The sequence below is a fragment of the Melospiza melodia genome, chromosome 2 (assembly GCF_035770615.1).
Source record: "Melospiza melodia melodia isolate bMelMel2 chromosome 2, bMelMel2.pri, whole genome shotgun sequence".
NCBI classification, from domain to species: Eukaryota; Metazoa; Chordata; class Aves; order Passeriformes; family Passerellidae; genus Melospiza; species Melospiza melodia.
This window is the reverse complement of record NC_086195.1, coordinates 61,592,584-61,607,055: the sequence shown is the minus strand read 5'-3', so window position 1 is coordinate 61,607,055 and position 14,472 is coordinate 61,592,584. Positions and strand designations below refer to the sequence as shown.

Here is a 14,472-nt window from a genome sequence, read left to right as displayed (position 1 = left end):
TTCTGCCCGGCGGGATGTGTGAAGCCGGGCGTTGTGGGGCGGCAGCCGAGTCCCCTGGACGCCCCTCAGCCTCCTGCTGCCTTCAAAGGCCGCCGAGGTCGCCGTGGGGCGCCGAGGGGCCGGCGGCGGGAGGGACGGGGGCACCGCCGAGGGGCGGCGGGGAGCGGGCGGGGGCCGGGGAGGAGTCGGCCCCGGGGCGGGGGTCGGGCCGGGCCGGGGGTGGAGCCGCGGGCTGGCGGGTCGGGGCGAGGGGGAGCCCTCCCCTTCCCTTCAGCAGCGAGCCGGAGCCGGGGAAGGCGCCTCCGCAAGTCGTCCTGCCCCGCCGGTGCCGCCCGCCGCCCGCAGCATGGTGAGAGGGGTCCAGGGCGGGAAGTTCGGCGGCGGCGGCCGCCCCGCCGGCCCCGGCCCGGCCCGCGCTCACCGCCTCCCGCTCCTTTCTTGCAGATGTGGAAAACTCTGCCGCTGCTCTGCGCCCTGCTGGCCGCCGCCCGCCTGCGAGCCGAGGTAGGCGCGGGGCCCCGGCAGCGGGACGGGACGGGACGGGGTGGGGACAGCGGGGGCGCCGCGGGGGAGCGGCCGGGAGCGGGCAAAGTGGCAGCCGGGGCGGAGAGGGAAGTTGCGGGGCCGGCGGGCGCCTCGGTGGGGCCAGGGGCTGTGTCCGCGCCGGGGCCGGATCCCTGCATCCCGCCAGCGGGACGGGCTCCCCGGGCAGCTCCCTCCCTCCTTTTCTCCATCCCTCCCTCCCTCTCCTCCGCGCGCTCTTTCCCTCGCTCTTCTTTTCTTCCTTTCTTTCATTGCAATGACATTGAAAACCTTTGAAAGCCCCCAGCTGCAACCCCCCCAGCTCTGTTGACAGAAAACAAACGGTGCCTGCATTCTCGGTTGCGGCGGCCTCCCTAAAAAGTGAAGTCAGAAACAAAATATTTGATAATTACGGCGGGGGAAATGTGGAAGTGATTTGAGGAAAATGAACTCAAGCTGGGCTGGGAAGGGAGGCCGAGCCTGCCTTCGGAGGAAAGCGGTCCCACTCGGGGGGCAGCTCGTCCTCTCTCCCTGCATTTTTTCTCCCTACATGTTTCTCCCAGATGGCGAGACCCACCCTAGAGCATAGCAGTTTGGCTCCACGAAAAAAAAAAAAAAAAAAGACATTTACACGTCTGGTTCCCTCTTTTTCTGCCTCCCACCCGTGGACTGTGCTGCCCGGGTTATGGTAAAGAATGGGATTTAGGATGGAGCCCATCTCTGTTGCTCTCTGTCCCTGAGCAAAGCTCTTTGTGACCTCCCTGCACCGGCCAGGTGAGGAGCAGAGATGATACAGGGGGGTTGTAGCCAGCACTGCTGGGCTCTGGTCGCTGCTGTCATGAAAACCAAGGGGAGTGGGAATGAGCTGTAGTATGGACCAGCATTTCACATCTGCCTGTACACGATAATATTGTAATACACATTGTTCCCAAAGCGTGACATACTTATGTAGTGAGTGTTTCCATGCATCCTCTCCAACACTGTCCTGAATAAGCTAAATCGTGTTTATTCATTTTCTTAGGAACCCTAAATAAATCTTAATCAGCTTGGGTCATTATACACCAACACCTCTCTAGGGAAGAGGTGCATAGCATAAGAAAAATTGTAATAACAGTTAAATAATGATGACACTGGTCTGAGTAAAACCTTCTGGGACCAGTAACCCAGAGAAACAGCCAAAATATGTTTGGCCCTGCACTTGTGATTTCATTGGTGTCACTAACATTGTTGAAGTGCTAAATCCTGCTTTTTGCCTGATGTTCTCTAATTTGTAGTACCTGGATAGCTTCCCAGATGTAAGTACTGTCATGTCTCTGTCTCACCTGCAAACTGAAAGTAAGAAAAAATGTACAGCCATCATGTTCAAAACTTGGTTTAAAAAGCCAGTTAATGCTTGAGTGAATAAATGAATTATTATGACTGGCTTCAGGGATGATGGTCCAAGTGGCAAACCATTGAATGTTTTGGTTTGATTCCAGCCTAAGTTCAGGAAAACTTGAGACTGATGACTGAGGTCTGGATCTGGTTTCAGGGAAAATGGACACTTGAGGCAACTTTTGTTTTGGGGGTCAGTTTGATTCCTCTGTGCTAGTAGCTGCCAAGCAGTGAATATCAGTTCAGTCACAGGTAGCATCCCACCCTCTGGGATATTTAGGCCTTCTCATTTTCTAGGGAGTGGGCTGTGCTTGAAGGTGGGCTGCTTGTAATTCAGAGACAGCTTTGATGGTTACCCACTTCTAAATGTTTCTTGTTACTACTCTACTGCATCACTGGCATTCAGTAAGATTAGTGTGGCATTTTCCTGTGTGGTTTTCCCTTTCCAGATTTTGGAAGCGATAACCCTCTCTATGCCTTCTGTTTCTGCTGCAGCTTGCACTTTGTCCCTTTCAGTACATTCAGAATATTAACACTGAGCCTTAAGCTTCTAATCCTTTTGTTAGCAAAACTCTGAGTTGTACTGGGGTTCTTGTACAACATTCATCTCTACGACATTGTTAGGTGCATAATTAGAGTCTTTAAGGAAAGAAAGAAATTGCTTCAGTAAATGTTCCTGGCATAACTTCATGCAGACTGGAAAATCTGAGGCGTGCCAGAACTTTGGAGCTTTTCTTGGCCTGGTTCAGTAATAGTCACAAGAGCAATAGACGGTGAACTGTACTCCTCGGATGGAGGCCAGCCACCAGCTTCAGACAGCCCCTTTTATCTCTCTCTTCCTGGGTCAGACTCAATGAGCTGGCTGTTCACTCATATTAACAGGGATACTGCAGATGTGAAGTTACTCATATTCTCAGCTGGGGCTCCCAAAGCATATGGAGTGATTTTTGGGAAGAATCCATCACAATAGAGGAAAAGGGAGAGGCTTGAAATGTCTGTTGAATGTATTTAAAGTCAATCAGTTGTTCACTTCCTGCTGGAGTAAGTTACCTAGTTAGCACTGGAGAGCAGTCCAGGTGCTATTTGGCTCTGCCCTTTGAGGTCTGAAGGGTGGTGTGTGGGACCACTTCCACACCAGCATCATTCTGTGTCCCACCAGGTTACTTGTTTCACAATAAGAGTGAGGGATTTTCTTGTTTTCATTTTCACTTAAACCTCATTCAGAATCTTTAAGAAAGTTATTTTCACCATGAATTTTAGATGTTAGCACAGTGGTTTATGCCAGCATGAGTATGTTGGTGTGAGCTGTGGATACAAGTCCTTTCTTGAATCCAGCCTTGCCAAGAGGAGAGGTCACTGACCTCGCCTGCCTTCTGCTCCTTGCAAGTTTTCTGGCCATTCAAAATAATCTCTGGGGCCTGTAGCTGTTCTTCTGAACTATCCTTAACCCATTTCTGGCCAAATGAGCCAGACTTTGGAAAGAGTTATGTGTAAATGGTTTGATCTGACTTGTCAAATTTTGGCTAAAAAGGGCAAGCAGAGGAAAACAAGCGACTCCCCTCTTGTGAGGAGATGTACAAACAGATCTGAGGCACTATAACCCCTGAGCAACACAGTGGAGACAAATATCTGAAGGCAAATTCACAACCTTTTCTAAAAGCATGGTGTTTGCAGCGTCTACATCTGTTGTAACCTTGGGATGATTTTTTTTCACCTGACCTCTGTTTCCCTAAGTGTAATTTTTCGATATGAAAAGCTGAAAAGGGATGTTAAGGGGGAAAGAGAAGGCAGAGGTTTCTGTTTGCTTAACTCACCTAAGTGCTTCCTCTTGATCTGACTTGGCTGCTTTTTCATGTAAGGAGAGCAACTCTTCACCCTTTCCAAGACTTGTGCCCTTTGCCAGCAGAGTACTTGAGTGCACCAGGGGATTTGGAGCTGGGAATTCAGACGGTCTTCACAGGACTTGGTGTACTTCCTCTCTCTGGGTTGTTCACACAGTGTAGCCAGCATCAGGAGCTTGCCTTGGTCAAACTTTTCCCACGTTTTTGAAATGGACAAAACCTAAAACTGATATCTTAATAAATGAAACAGATTAAATTTAAATTGAAATTCCTATGTAATTACATAGCTGTATTTGGCTCTGAAGCCACAGTTTTAAGAAGTTTGCCTTTTGAAATTAAATGATAGAGACTTTATGAATAGTTCAGTCCTGCTTTCACTGATAATTTAGTCAGGACAGTGGACAGAAAAGGCAGCATGGTGCCAATGATGTGGGTAACTCAGGCTGTTTTTAATAGGCACTGGCTTTGTGCAATACAACCCAGCAGTAACACATTCATAAAATAATTTAATAAAAGTGACTTCCCAGGTCTAGTCTAGCAATCGCATCTTCAGTGGAAGGAAAGATTGCATCCATTCTTTCTCCTTGAGCTGGTTTTGGAGTAATAGGTGTCTTCCTTCTTGAAATCCTTCCCTTGAGTGCCAGACCAGGCATTGCTGGAATTGCATCTCAAGACAATAAGCACCTTTGAAATGGGAAGGCAGGGAAGAAGTGATTCTTTCCTGGGAGCACGGCAAAGGCTCACGAGTGCAAAGCCTATTTTTTAAGGTGCGTGCTGTGCCACCAGGCAGCTGCTGTGCTGCAGATGTCCCAGGAGTTGGAGTGTGGGAGATGTCCAAGCTGTTCTGTCCGAGGCACCTCATTGTGCTGAAGCCACTGGCCAAGTGCCCGTGTCGGAGTGTTTGAACAACCTCCCCGGCCGTTCTGTAGGAGCTGTAACCTCTGAGCAGCAGCGTGTGAGGCATGAGCTCTGCAGCAATGTCGTGTAGCACTCCCGTGTGCGTGGCACCCAAATGCTGCTTCTCAGCCGGAGCCGCTGTCAGAGCCGAGCTGCTTTGTGCGAGTGAATGCCTTTATCTGCCCGAGTGCAAATTCCTTGCCGGCAATTAACAGGGGGCTGCTGCTGGGGGCTGCCGAGGAGGCAGCTCTGCTCCCAGCACAGGAGGAAGGGACTGGCCGAGTCTCCTGTTGCATTTTCCAGCTGCTGTTATTGGTACAGCTGCTTACCCATCGGGAGGCTTCGGGACACCTTTGATCTTTCTTGTGTGGTGTTACATGAGCTGGGGAGTGTTTCTCTTTGTACAGAAGAGAGTTTGTCACGAATCTCAGCCAGATGTCTCTTCCCAGACTGATGAGACTCCCATTAACCAGGCTGTGTTTCCGCCACATATCCTGTGAGCTAGATGAGATTGGTTCTCAGAAATGCCTTGTTTACCTGGGTTGCATCTGTCTTTGCAGGGAGATTGGCTTCTGCTCTACTGTGATAGCTATGCTAATCTGTGAATAACCAGCATTTCCTTGGAGAGATTTATCTCTCACAGCGTGGTCTCTGAGTTTAGCAAGCAAGAAGAGCAGCCTGCTGTTGTGCTGTGAAGTGTACTTCCTTCTACAGCTGCATCTGGGTGGTAGACAAGGGGTTACACACATCTGGGCTTTACCAGGAGTTGTAGGTTTTGCCACAGCTGTGTACTGTTAGGTGTGAGCTGGTTAGAGCAGGGGTGTATTTGCTCTCAGCTGTGGGGTTCTGATTGCAAATCCTTGGTAGTAAATAAACAAACAGCTGATAAACAAGTCTGGAGGCTCCGATGCTCCGTTAAAGCACAGATAACTGTAGCACAAGCAGCAAGTCTGTGGCATTTTCTTGCTACTTTTTCTCAAATGTGTTTCAATATAGATCTGGGCTGAAGATGCCAGGCAGCAGTAATGAGTGGCTGTCCCTTCTCTGCCTTGCAAACTAGCTACCCCAAAGTGAAGCTCATATAAGCTGCTGTGAAATTTTGCTACTGTGCTGTAGTTTTGTCACTTATTACAGTGTACCTCTTGGGTTTGGTGTGGGCCTTGTGGTTGCTTGGGGCAGTGGTTTAGATGAAGGTTACCTGTAAAAGTTGAAGAAAAGCAGATTCATGCTCCAGTCTGCAAATGTGGAATTTCTTGCAGACGTCTGCACCTTGTTTGGAGTGCATCAGGAGGCCTGTAAGCTAGAAACAAATTGGAGGCTCCTCTTGGACAAATACCTTGGAAAAAGCAAAGGATTTGGGGGGGATGACTGGAGAGGAGTTTAGTATCTTGTTAACTTAAGTTGGAAGTGAATCCCATATTTCCACTGTTTGACAGCTAAGCAGTGTTTTCCTTGGCTGTACTCTCTCAACTGCTGGCCCAGAGATGGACCTCTAACCACTTTCTCAAAATACCTTAAGGCAGTGTAATGGACCCCATAGAACCCAGTTTTTCTTGTTCCTTCTCCCTAGTCCTTCCCTTTTGCACTGCAAAGACCAGCAAACCAGCTTGAGAAGAAATAAATAAAAACACCGAGACAGAGCCACTGTGTTTCATTTGCAGGAAGAGAGGATTTGCACACTTATGCTCCAAGCATAGAAGGGCTGTTTGGACAGCTATTTGTTATCCACTGCTGGTTGTCCCTAGCCAGTACATGTTCCTTCTGATCCCATTTCTGCTTCTTGCTTAGAGTCCTGAGACAGGATCAAGATACCTTGGGAATATGAATGCTGGTAGAGCTTCCAGCAGCTTCTTCCAGCAATGGAAATCTTCAAGAAACAGTGATCTGAAGATTGCTTCATAGCCAGAAACAAATTCTTTAGTTTTGTATCTGTGAGGAGACCTAGAGGAGTCATGGAAAGACTTGCTGTGGAGGTACCCATGGCAGTAGTATGACTCAAACCTAAATGAGTCCTAAGTCTTACAAATCATGGGAGGGGAGCAGAGGATGTTCAAGTCTTTGATAAGAGGGAAGCAAGAGTGGAGTGACAGGAGTAGGTTGGCAAAGGTACCTGCTTCTGATGGAGAGATATACTGGTGAACCTTGTCCTAATGAAGGAGCCCAGAGCCTGGGTGTACTTCCTGCCATCAGAAATGCTATCCTTGCCTGCCTTTTCCTTGTCACCCTGCTGCAATGGTGAGATATTTTGGGGCTTGAGTGTCAGAGAGGCAGAACAAGGAATTTGTGCCCATCACCAGGATGGGCTTTGGCAGGCACTGGCCAGCTGATAAGTTGGCCTCCAGTGCTGTGTTGTCCAGGGATGGTTTTGACAGCAGAGCCTGCTGTTTTCCCAACAATGGATCGATCTGCAGGACTGTTCCTGGGAAGGTGCCCCTCCATGCTAGAGCAGCCCCTGCCATTTAAGCACTGGTAATTTTAGCCCGAAGCCAAGAGCTTGCGTTCTGCATGATGTAACTCCTTGCATATGTACTTCTTGCTGCTCTGGGACTTTCTTTCCCCTCCCGGTTTTGGCTGCATTTTCATGTTTATGTTCAAGGAAGCGTAAGTATGAGGGATTGGAATTGTTGTCTCATTTCCTATATGTAGGAGGAAGCGATTTCATTGGGGAATTTTTGCAATGTCTGGATCATTTAGTTGTCTGGGTGAGTAAAATTCCTCAGGGATAACTGTAAAGGTTGTGACCGAGCTCTGGTCTGCAGTTTGTGCATTCATACCCAGAGCTCTGGAAGATTAGGGTGGCAAGGGACCAAGCATTCATGTGGGAGGCATCGCCTTCAGCTTGGCAGCAAAGCTGCGGTGTTCCTGTGTGAGGACAGCGTGTTTGCTCCACCATGCAAGCTCTGGGGTATTCCAGTCCTAAGACAATGAATGCCACGTGAGTGGTGTCAGCCTAATCTTCTGGCAATTCTCTCCCTCTCCAATTGCCCTCTGGATGGATCATGGAGAAGTCAGGTTGCAGCAGAGGCTCAGCTTCTCACAAAGCTCTTTTTCTGTCATCCCCAGGACTGGGGCTTGGACCCCTTTGTAGAGGATGATGTGTAAGGGTAAGGAGGAGCAGGTTAAGCAGGGAGTACTTCTATATTCTTTCCTTGTCCAGAAAAACAGACTGTTTTTTCTACAAGGTATCACTGCATGCCCTGGGATTAGAAGCTGCTTGTACAAACCATAGCCATAAGTGTTTTGTTAAATCCAGTTTCACACATCCCTGATAAGAGATGCCCCCCTCCTGTTCTTTGAAAAATGATACTACGCTCTGGAATATCTCAGAGTTAGTAAGTTTATCTTCACGGTCCTCTTCTGTGAGCAAGTAGACCATTAATTATTTAATTCTGTCCCAGTGTTCCTAATTACACCCCCCTGTTCAATGATAATCAGTGCCTCCCCTGTGCCATTATCTCCACCTTGTACACACAGCCGGTTTATGGGACCCCTCGGCTCAGTGCTCTGCATACCTCTTTTCATCTCCTTGTAGCTCCCCTCCTCCTGTCAATGCAGGAAAGGAAACAGATGTATGTGATCTGATTCTCTGTTTGGTGTCCCCTTTGAACCTTCTCAAGCAATTTTTAAACTGAACGGCCAGTTTCAGTCATGTTTAGTGAAGCATGGTAATTTCCTACAGGATACAGTGTTGCTCTAAGCTTTGTAAAAGTAGGTGCGGTGCTACAGTGCTTTCTGCCTTACCGGAGGGAAAAGCTTGAGTGTGAGATCAGCTTCTGCTGCAGGCCAGAGAAGAAATTTATGAGCATTCCCCAGTGACTGTAGTTCATACCTTCATAGGCACTAAATGCCATCAGCCTCAAGAAGGAATCTGTGGGAAGCAGTTTGTGGGACAACTTATTGTTGCTCAACTTTGAACTCGGTGCTTTGTCTTCTCCTCTTTGGCACTCAGAGCTGTGTGCAGTCACCCAGGAGGGTGTCATGGAGGAAACTGAGCCTAAGCAGAGCTAATCAGGGGGCACAAAATGTGATTTGTTGCACCTCGTGTACACCCACACCCATGTGCACAGAGCCCAGAGCCACTGTGCCCGGTCCTGTTACTTGCTGGTAACTCCTGCAAACCAGACCTGGGATGGGAGAATGGAGGATGTAGCAAAATTTGCAGTGGATATGGATTATTTGTGGATTTCCTGTCTTGCTGGGTGAGTATTAAATCTCACTGTGGTCTGTGAAAATCTTGAACTCGCATAGTGCCAGCACCGTGCCTAGGCTGCTCCTGGCTTTGTGCATGTGAAAACCAAAAGAGATGGGGGAACAGCTGGATGTTAACACCTCCTCACAAATCACTGCCAAGCTCTTCTGCAGTGCAGCAGCACACATCCAGATGCTGGGGTGAGTTAGGCCATCCTGGCTGCAGATGCAAGGTCAACAGTAAACCAGCATTAAACAGAGACAACTATTTGAGGTTTGGGTGTTTTGGTTTTGTTTCAGGCTAATATTTATTTGCTGTGGGGTTTTGGCAGGGTGGAGGGACTACAGCAGACTCTGAGCATCTGTGGTTCAAACACTGTCAGAGCCTGTGGGCATCAAGAAAATGCAAACAGACTCTTTGCAGACCAATTTGTCCTCACTCTTAGCATGATGCCATGATTTGTATTTAGGCTTGGGGCAAGGCATCCTATTCCTCTAAGATGTGGTGCTCACATCTGTAAGACAAGAATAATGATGGTGCCGTGCCTCATAGCAGGGTTTATAAAGCTGAATGCATTCTTGTTAAGAAAAGTTTAAAAGCTCTCATGTAGAAGGTGCAGCAGGCATTGCTGAGCATAATTTTCCCTGCCAGCAACGATAACAGTAAGAAATAGGGAGAAAAAATGTAGACCAGAGTTACTGGTTGATACAGCAATTTCTTGCCAGCCAGGAAAGATGTGCAAAAAGGGCTTAATATGGGCCACCTTCAAGGTGTGAGCCAACCACAGAGGTGGTTGAATGTTTTGATGAAGCCAGAGAGAGAATGAAGCAGGTCATAAAGTGTGAGAGCCGGGGTCTCTCAGAGGGGATTGCACTTGTGGGGTACATTTGCTCTCACAGGAAAGCAGTAAGCACCTCTCCATCCCCTAATACCTCAGAGGAAAAACCCTAGAGCTGTGCTATAAGGGGAGCACTTGACATTATGACAATGTAGATTTCCTAGTGTTCTGGTTCACCAGAGAACCTTACACAGGGCATAGTCCCTTGCTTTCCCTGACAGGTCTGCCAGAGGTTGACAAGGGAGAGAAGATGGGTTAGTGATTTCCATTGGTTGTCATGGAAACTAATGGAAATTACTCCTTTCTTCTTTTTTTTTTTTTTTTTTTTTTGGTCTGTCTGTCGTATATGAAAATTTTGTTAAAACAACTAGGAAGCATTCTTTCTTTTTCTCTCTCTCTTGTTTTTAACACTTTAATTGCTGACTACTGCTCTTCAAAAGTATTTTGTTGGCAGAATTTTCCTAGGGAAGTTATATATAGTTTTTGAATGCTCTAAAGTTTGTATTGGGGATGACCATCTGAAGTAAGGCAGCTGCTGGTCAGTTCTGTGTGCTGAGCTGCTTTCCACTCTGACAGCTTCCTCAATGTGACCATTTTCTCACCAAAAGGCTTAAAAGTAAGATGGCAGGTAGCCTGAGTGTTCTGTTTCCCATGTAAATGGTAAGCAGATGATTAGCTACTCTGAAAAAGCACAAGCTGGATGAAAGGGGGATGATAATGCCAATTTATCAGCCAGTGAGTTGTCAGGCTTGCTGACATAGTGATGGTAAAGAGCTTAGAGAATTTCAGATTAGAGGTGTGGGTGTAACACAATGTATTATTATTGCTATTTCATGTAAACATCAGATTGTCTTGTTGCTAAAAATATGACTGTCTTCCAACTCCACTGACACTAAAAGGGACAATTTTCCCCATAGATTAGTAGATGGTGAGACCAAAAGGAGCTATTGTGCTTTAGTTCTGCCCTCTTGCACAATGCAGCCCATATATCTAGGTTTTTTAATTCATTCCATTTGCTCTGGACTCTACAATGTGTCTTAAAAACATCTAGTCTTGATTAAGTAATTACTACAAATGGAAAATACCACTGTGTTTGGTATGTTGCTGCAGTGGTTAATTACCCACATGCTGTTACACCTCATTTCTGGCTTGCATTTGTCTAGTCTTGATCTACAGATGCTGAATCTTCTGTTTAATCCACTAAACAGCAGAAGCCTTTAGTCCAGTGTGTCTCTTCCCTGCTGCTGTAACTGTGGTCTGTACAAGGACTGCTCCCAGTCTTGTCTTTGGCAAACTGAACAGTCTGAGCTCCTCAAGCCATCCCCTGGCAAGGTGAGTTTCCTGATCTCTTGCTCAGCACCAGGTCTCCATGCAGTGCACCCCTTTGCCAGCGTGTGCTCCCTCACTCTGTGATGACAGGGCACATTCCCGCTTGTTACTGGGAATCCATAAATACAGGGCAATGTAAATTGTGAAAAGAAGAAAGGCAAAACCACTACAAGCCCTGATTTACTACTAGGGAGTTTATACACATTAGCACACACACCATCAGGAGGCACAGCTGGTGAAGTTTTCACAATGGGGGTGCTCCCTTAGCACACAAATGTGCTGTTGTTGTTTCCAGCTAAAGCCTTGGGTTTGAGTTTCCTAAAATACATGTTTAAGTTAAAGGTCAATATTTGGAGGCTTTCTGACCCTCTTAACTTCACAGGTGAGATTTGACTGGTCTGGGGGCCAGGAGGTGTGCTCAGCACAGCTTGTGTCCTGTAGGAGGCAAGCAGCCAGACTGCAGCACCTCAGCCAGCTGGAGCCTGTCCTCAGGCAGCCTCAGCTGAAGCTTGCTGGAGCTCCTGTGCTCCCCAGCCAGTGCCCTGAGCATGGTCTCTCTTTGTCTTTAACTTTTGTCCTTAAGTAGGGATGTTCGACTTTTTTCTTCTCTGAGAGAAAGTGGAAAGCTGGCTGTGTTTCTTGGCCTCCCTTCTGGTTCACATCTTGGAAAGACTAAATGGGCGAGGCTGAAGGTTTGTGCTTTCATAGCTTTAAGGCATCTTCCTGCATGGCAGCCTTTACTGGGCAGCAGAGGCAGTCAGATAAAGAAAGCTCATGCACTTTTTCTGTGGGCAAGCTAGTTGGAAGTTGTTTTTGTCAGTGATGATAGTTCCCTTTCCTGAGGTGATGCTTTCACCCTGTGCTCTGCTGCAAGCTTGAAACTAATTTTTAATAAAAGTCTGGCAAGATGCAACAAAGCCCTGTTTCTCAGGGCTGTGATTTTTAGACTTGTAGCCACACTTCCTTCAGACATGCATCTAAAGATTTGGTTACAGAGTGTGTGAGTTGCTCTGCCTGTGAGCTGCCCTGAAGAGAGGTGAGCATCTCCTGTGCTGCTTTGTCTTTGTGCTCCCTTTTCTTTTTTCTCTGCCCTTAGGCAGCTGAAAACTGAACTCTGCCCCCAGAATAACTCTGGATGTTGGGGAAAAGGGTGAGTATAGCTTTTAATTTTTTATCTTTACAGACATGAGAGAAAACATTGGACAATGGAGCACAGGGAGTGCAAAAGAGGTGCCCTCCCTCTCTGCCCCAACACATTCCCTACAGCCCCTGTGACAGAAGCCCTTTGCTGGCTGCTTTGTCTTTTGGATGGAGGAGAGCCTTAATGCTTTTTCAGAGAAGCTGTGGTCTGTCCCCATGGTTCCTCTCACATCAAACCTCTCCTTCAGTGCCTCCAGCAGCATACAGGTGAGGGGGGATTTCCACCTCCCCACAGGACATTTGCCCATGGTCCCCTTCTGGAATGGAGAGCTTGTTAAGTGTTCATTTATTGCAGAGGCAAATTCCAGAGGACACGAGGTGATGTACTCAAGGACAAAGGTACCATGACTGAAGGGTGGATGCAGAAGCATTTATCAGCTTAATTCTGTGTGAGAAGGACTTTGTGTCCTTGCTCATGCAGTGCATGGCAGGATAGTGTCATGGAACAACTGCAGTCATGGAACAACTGCAGTTGGTGGAAGGTGGGTGAGGATGGGCTTACCTGGCAGGGCTTTCAAGGCTTCCCACAGACTTCCCATGTGGCATTGGATTAGTGCTGAAGACAGATAATGTATCTAACATTCATGGGGAACAGGGGAGTTAGTTTCCTAAATGATGATAGTGGCCTGAGCCTACTCAAGGTGGATGTTTTGGTAGAATTTTCCTCATCCTGTGTCAGCACGTAAGATTCTTAAAGAAGAGCTTGCTACCCCATGACCCCATTTAGGTGATAATGCAGTGCAGTTTATGCCTGCTTTCAGGAAGCAGCTCTCTGATACAGTAGTGGAAAGTGTGCATACAGCTTTCTCAGCTTTCATACCTAGGCCTGTTTGTTTAGCCAGCAGGTGTTCACACAGTAAGTACCAGGAGTCCCAAATTAGTTCCTTTCAGTCTCTGTCCCTTCCAGCAGCATTACGTGTTCCTAAGAGGTTGTTGAGAGCATTAGGATGTCTTGGGGAGGAGTGCTCATATTTGCATCATTATTTTTTATAGGATTTAGCTGTTAAAAGCCAGGCACACTGCATACTGCTGGCTGGGGTCCCAGTGTTATTATAGTCTGATCTCTCTGCAGTCGAATGGTTTCCGACAGGGAACTGGGGAGGGAAGGAAGTAAAATGTCTTGGCTCAGATGAAGATTCAAAACTCAGGTAAGATGAGGAAACATGGTGAAGTCCATGTATGGATTATGCAGAGGTATAAAGCATGTGTTCCACAAACTGTTGCTTGGTGTGTTTGATGACATATGAGAAGGTGAAGGAACAAGATTTAATGGAACATTGATGTGACTGGAAGAACAGCATCCCTTATAGCAGGGCTGTGTTGGCATCCTGGCATTTTGGAGATATGAGGCTCATGAAAGTCAATTGTGTTTTGCTGTATCAAAGGACTTGGAGGCTTAGGCTTGGACAGCTGAAGTGCAGTGTGGCCATGGCTGCCTGCAGCAGCCTTTGGCTGAGATTGCCATCACACAGCAGAGATAACTGGACAGGTGGTGGAGTGTGTCCTGCAGTGCTTATGGCACAGTGTGCACTGTAACTGAACATGGGGCAGCTTTCCCATGGGACATGAAGCAGGGAGCTGCAGCACCTTGACAGGAACTGCTCCACAACCAGCTGGGATACCTTTGCTGTAGAGCAGGTATTCATTGCTAAAGGGGAGAAGGAGGCAGCTGCAAACAGTGCCCCTTTGGAGACTTGATTTTCATCCACACCCTGGACTTTATGGTGCTGACTGAAACATTAAAGGCTTCTTGTATAAAGGTTCATTGCTGGGACTAGACTGTGTTTGGGTATGTGTTTCACAGTGTCAGGGCTGCCGAGGGCAAAAGCAAGTAAGACATGCGTGGGTAAGGGTTGTAGTTCACCCAATAAGTGAGAATTGGTGTCAAGGCCTCATGAGGGACAGGCTTTTAAAGACCAGCACCAATGTGGAAGACATTCATGTTCACAGTAAGATACTTGGCTTCTCTTTGGTGAGTTAATGCATTGAAGTGGCTCAGGAATTAGAAGTGCTGGAGCACTTAAAAACACAAGGAGGAACATAGAGCAGCAGCTGGACTTGCCTAGGCTGTGATGAAGTTGTTGGATGTTGTGATTGCAGTAAATCTTTCATTACAGGCTAAGGTTATTTACCATATCTTGCTTTTGCCATAGGCTAAAGGAGCACACACACACCATCCCTTCAGCTTGGTGAGATGACTTTCCAGGGCTAGTATCTTACCTGTGTCTGACCTGATGTGCCTACACCCTCACAGGGTCTGGGTGTTTGGCAGGGAAGGACAG

The 14,472-nt window shown here is 47.5% G+C and overlaps 1 protein-coding gene across 1 annotated transcript in view; it reads left to right on the top strand.

Moving 5' to 3' along the window:
- Positions 1 to 255: 255 nt before the first annotated feature.
- The window catches only part of FSTL1 (follistatin like 1), a 53,133-nt gene continuing 38,916 nt past the window's right edge, over positions 256 to 14,472 (top strand). The window contains exons 1-2 of the mRNA XM_063148399.1: positions 256 to 349; positions 445 to 504. Coding sequence (XP_063004469.1) covers positions 347 to 349; positions 445 to 504 — 63 coding nt within the window. The 5' untranslated portion in view covers positions 256 to 346. The remainder of the gene's footprint in view (positions 350 to 444; positions 505 to 14,472) is intronic.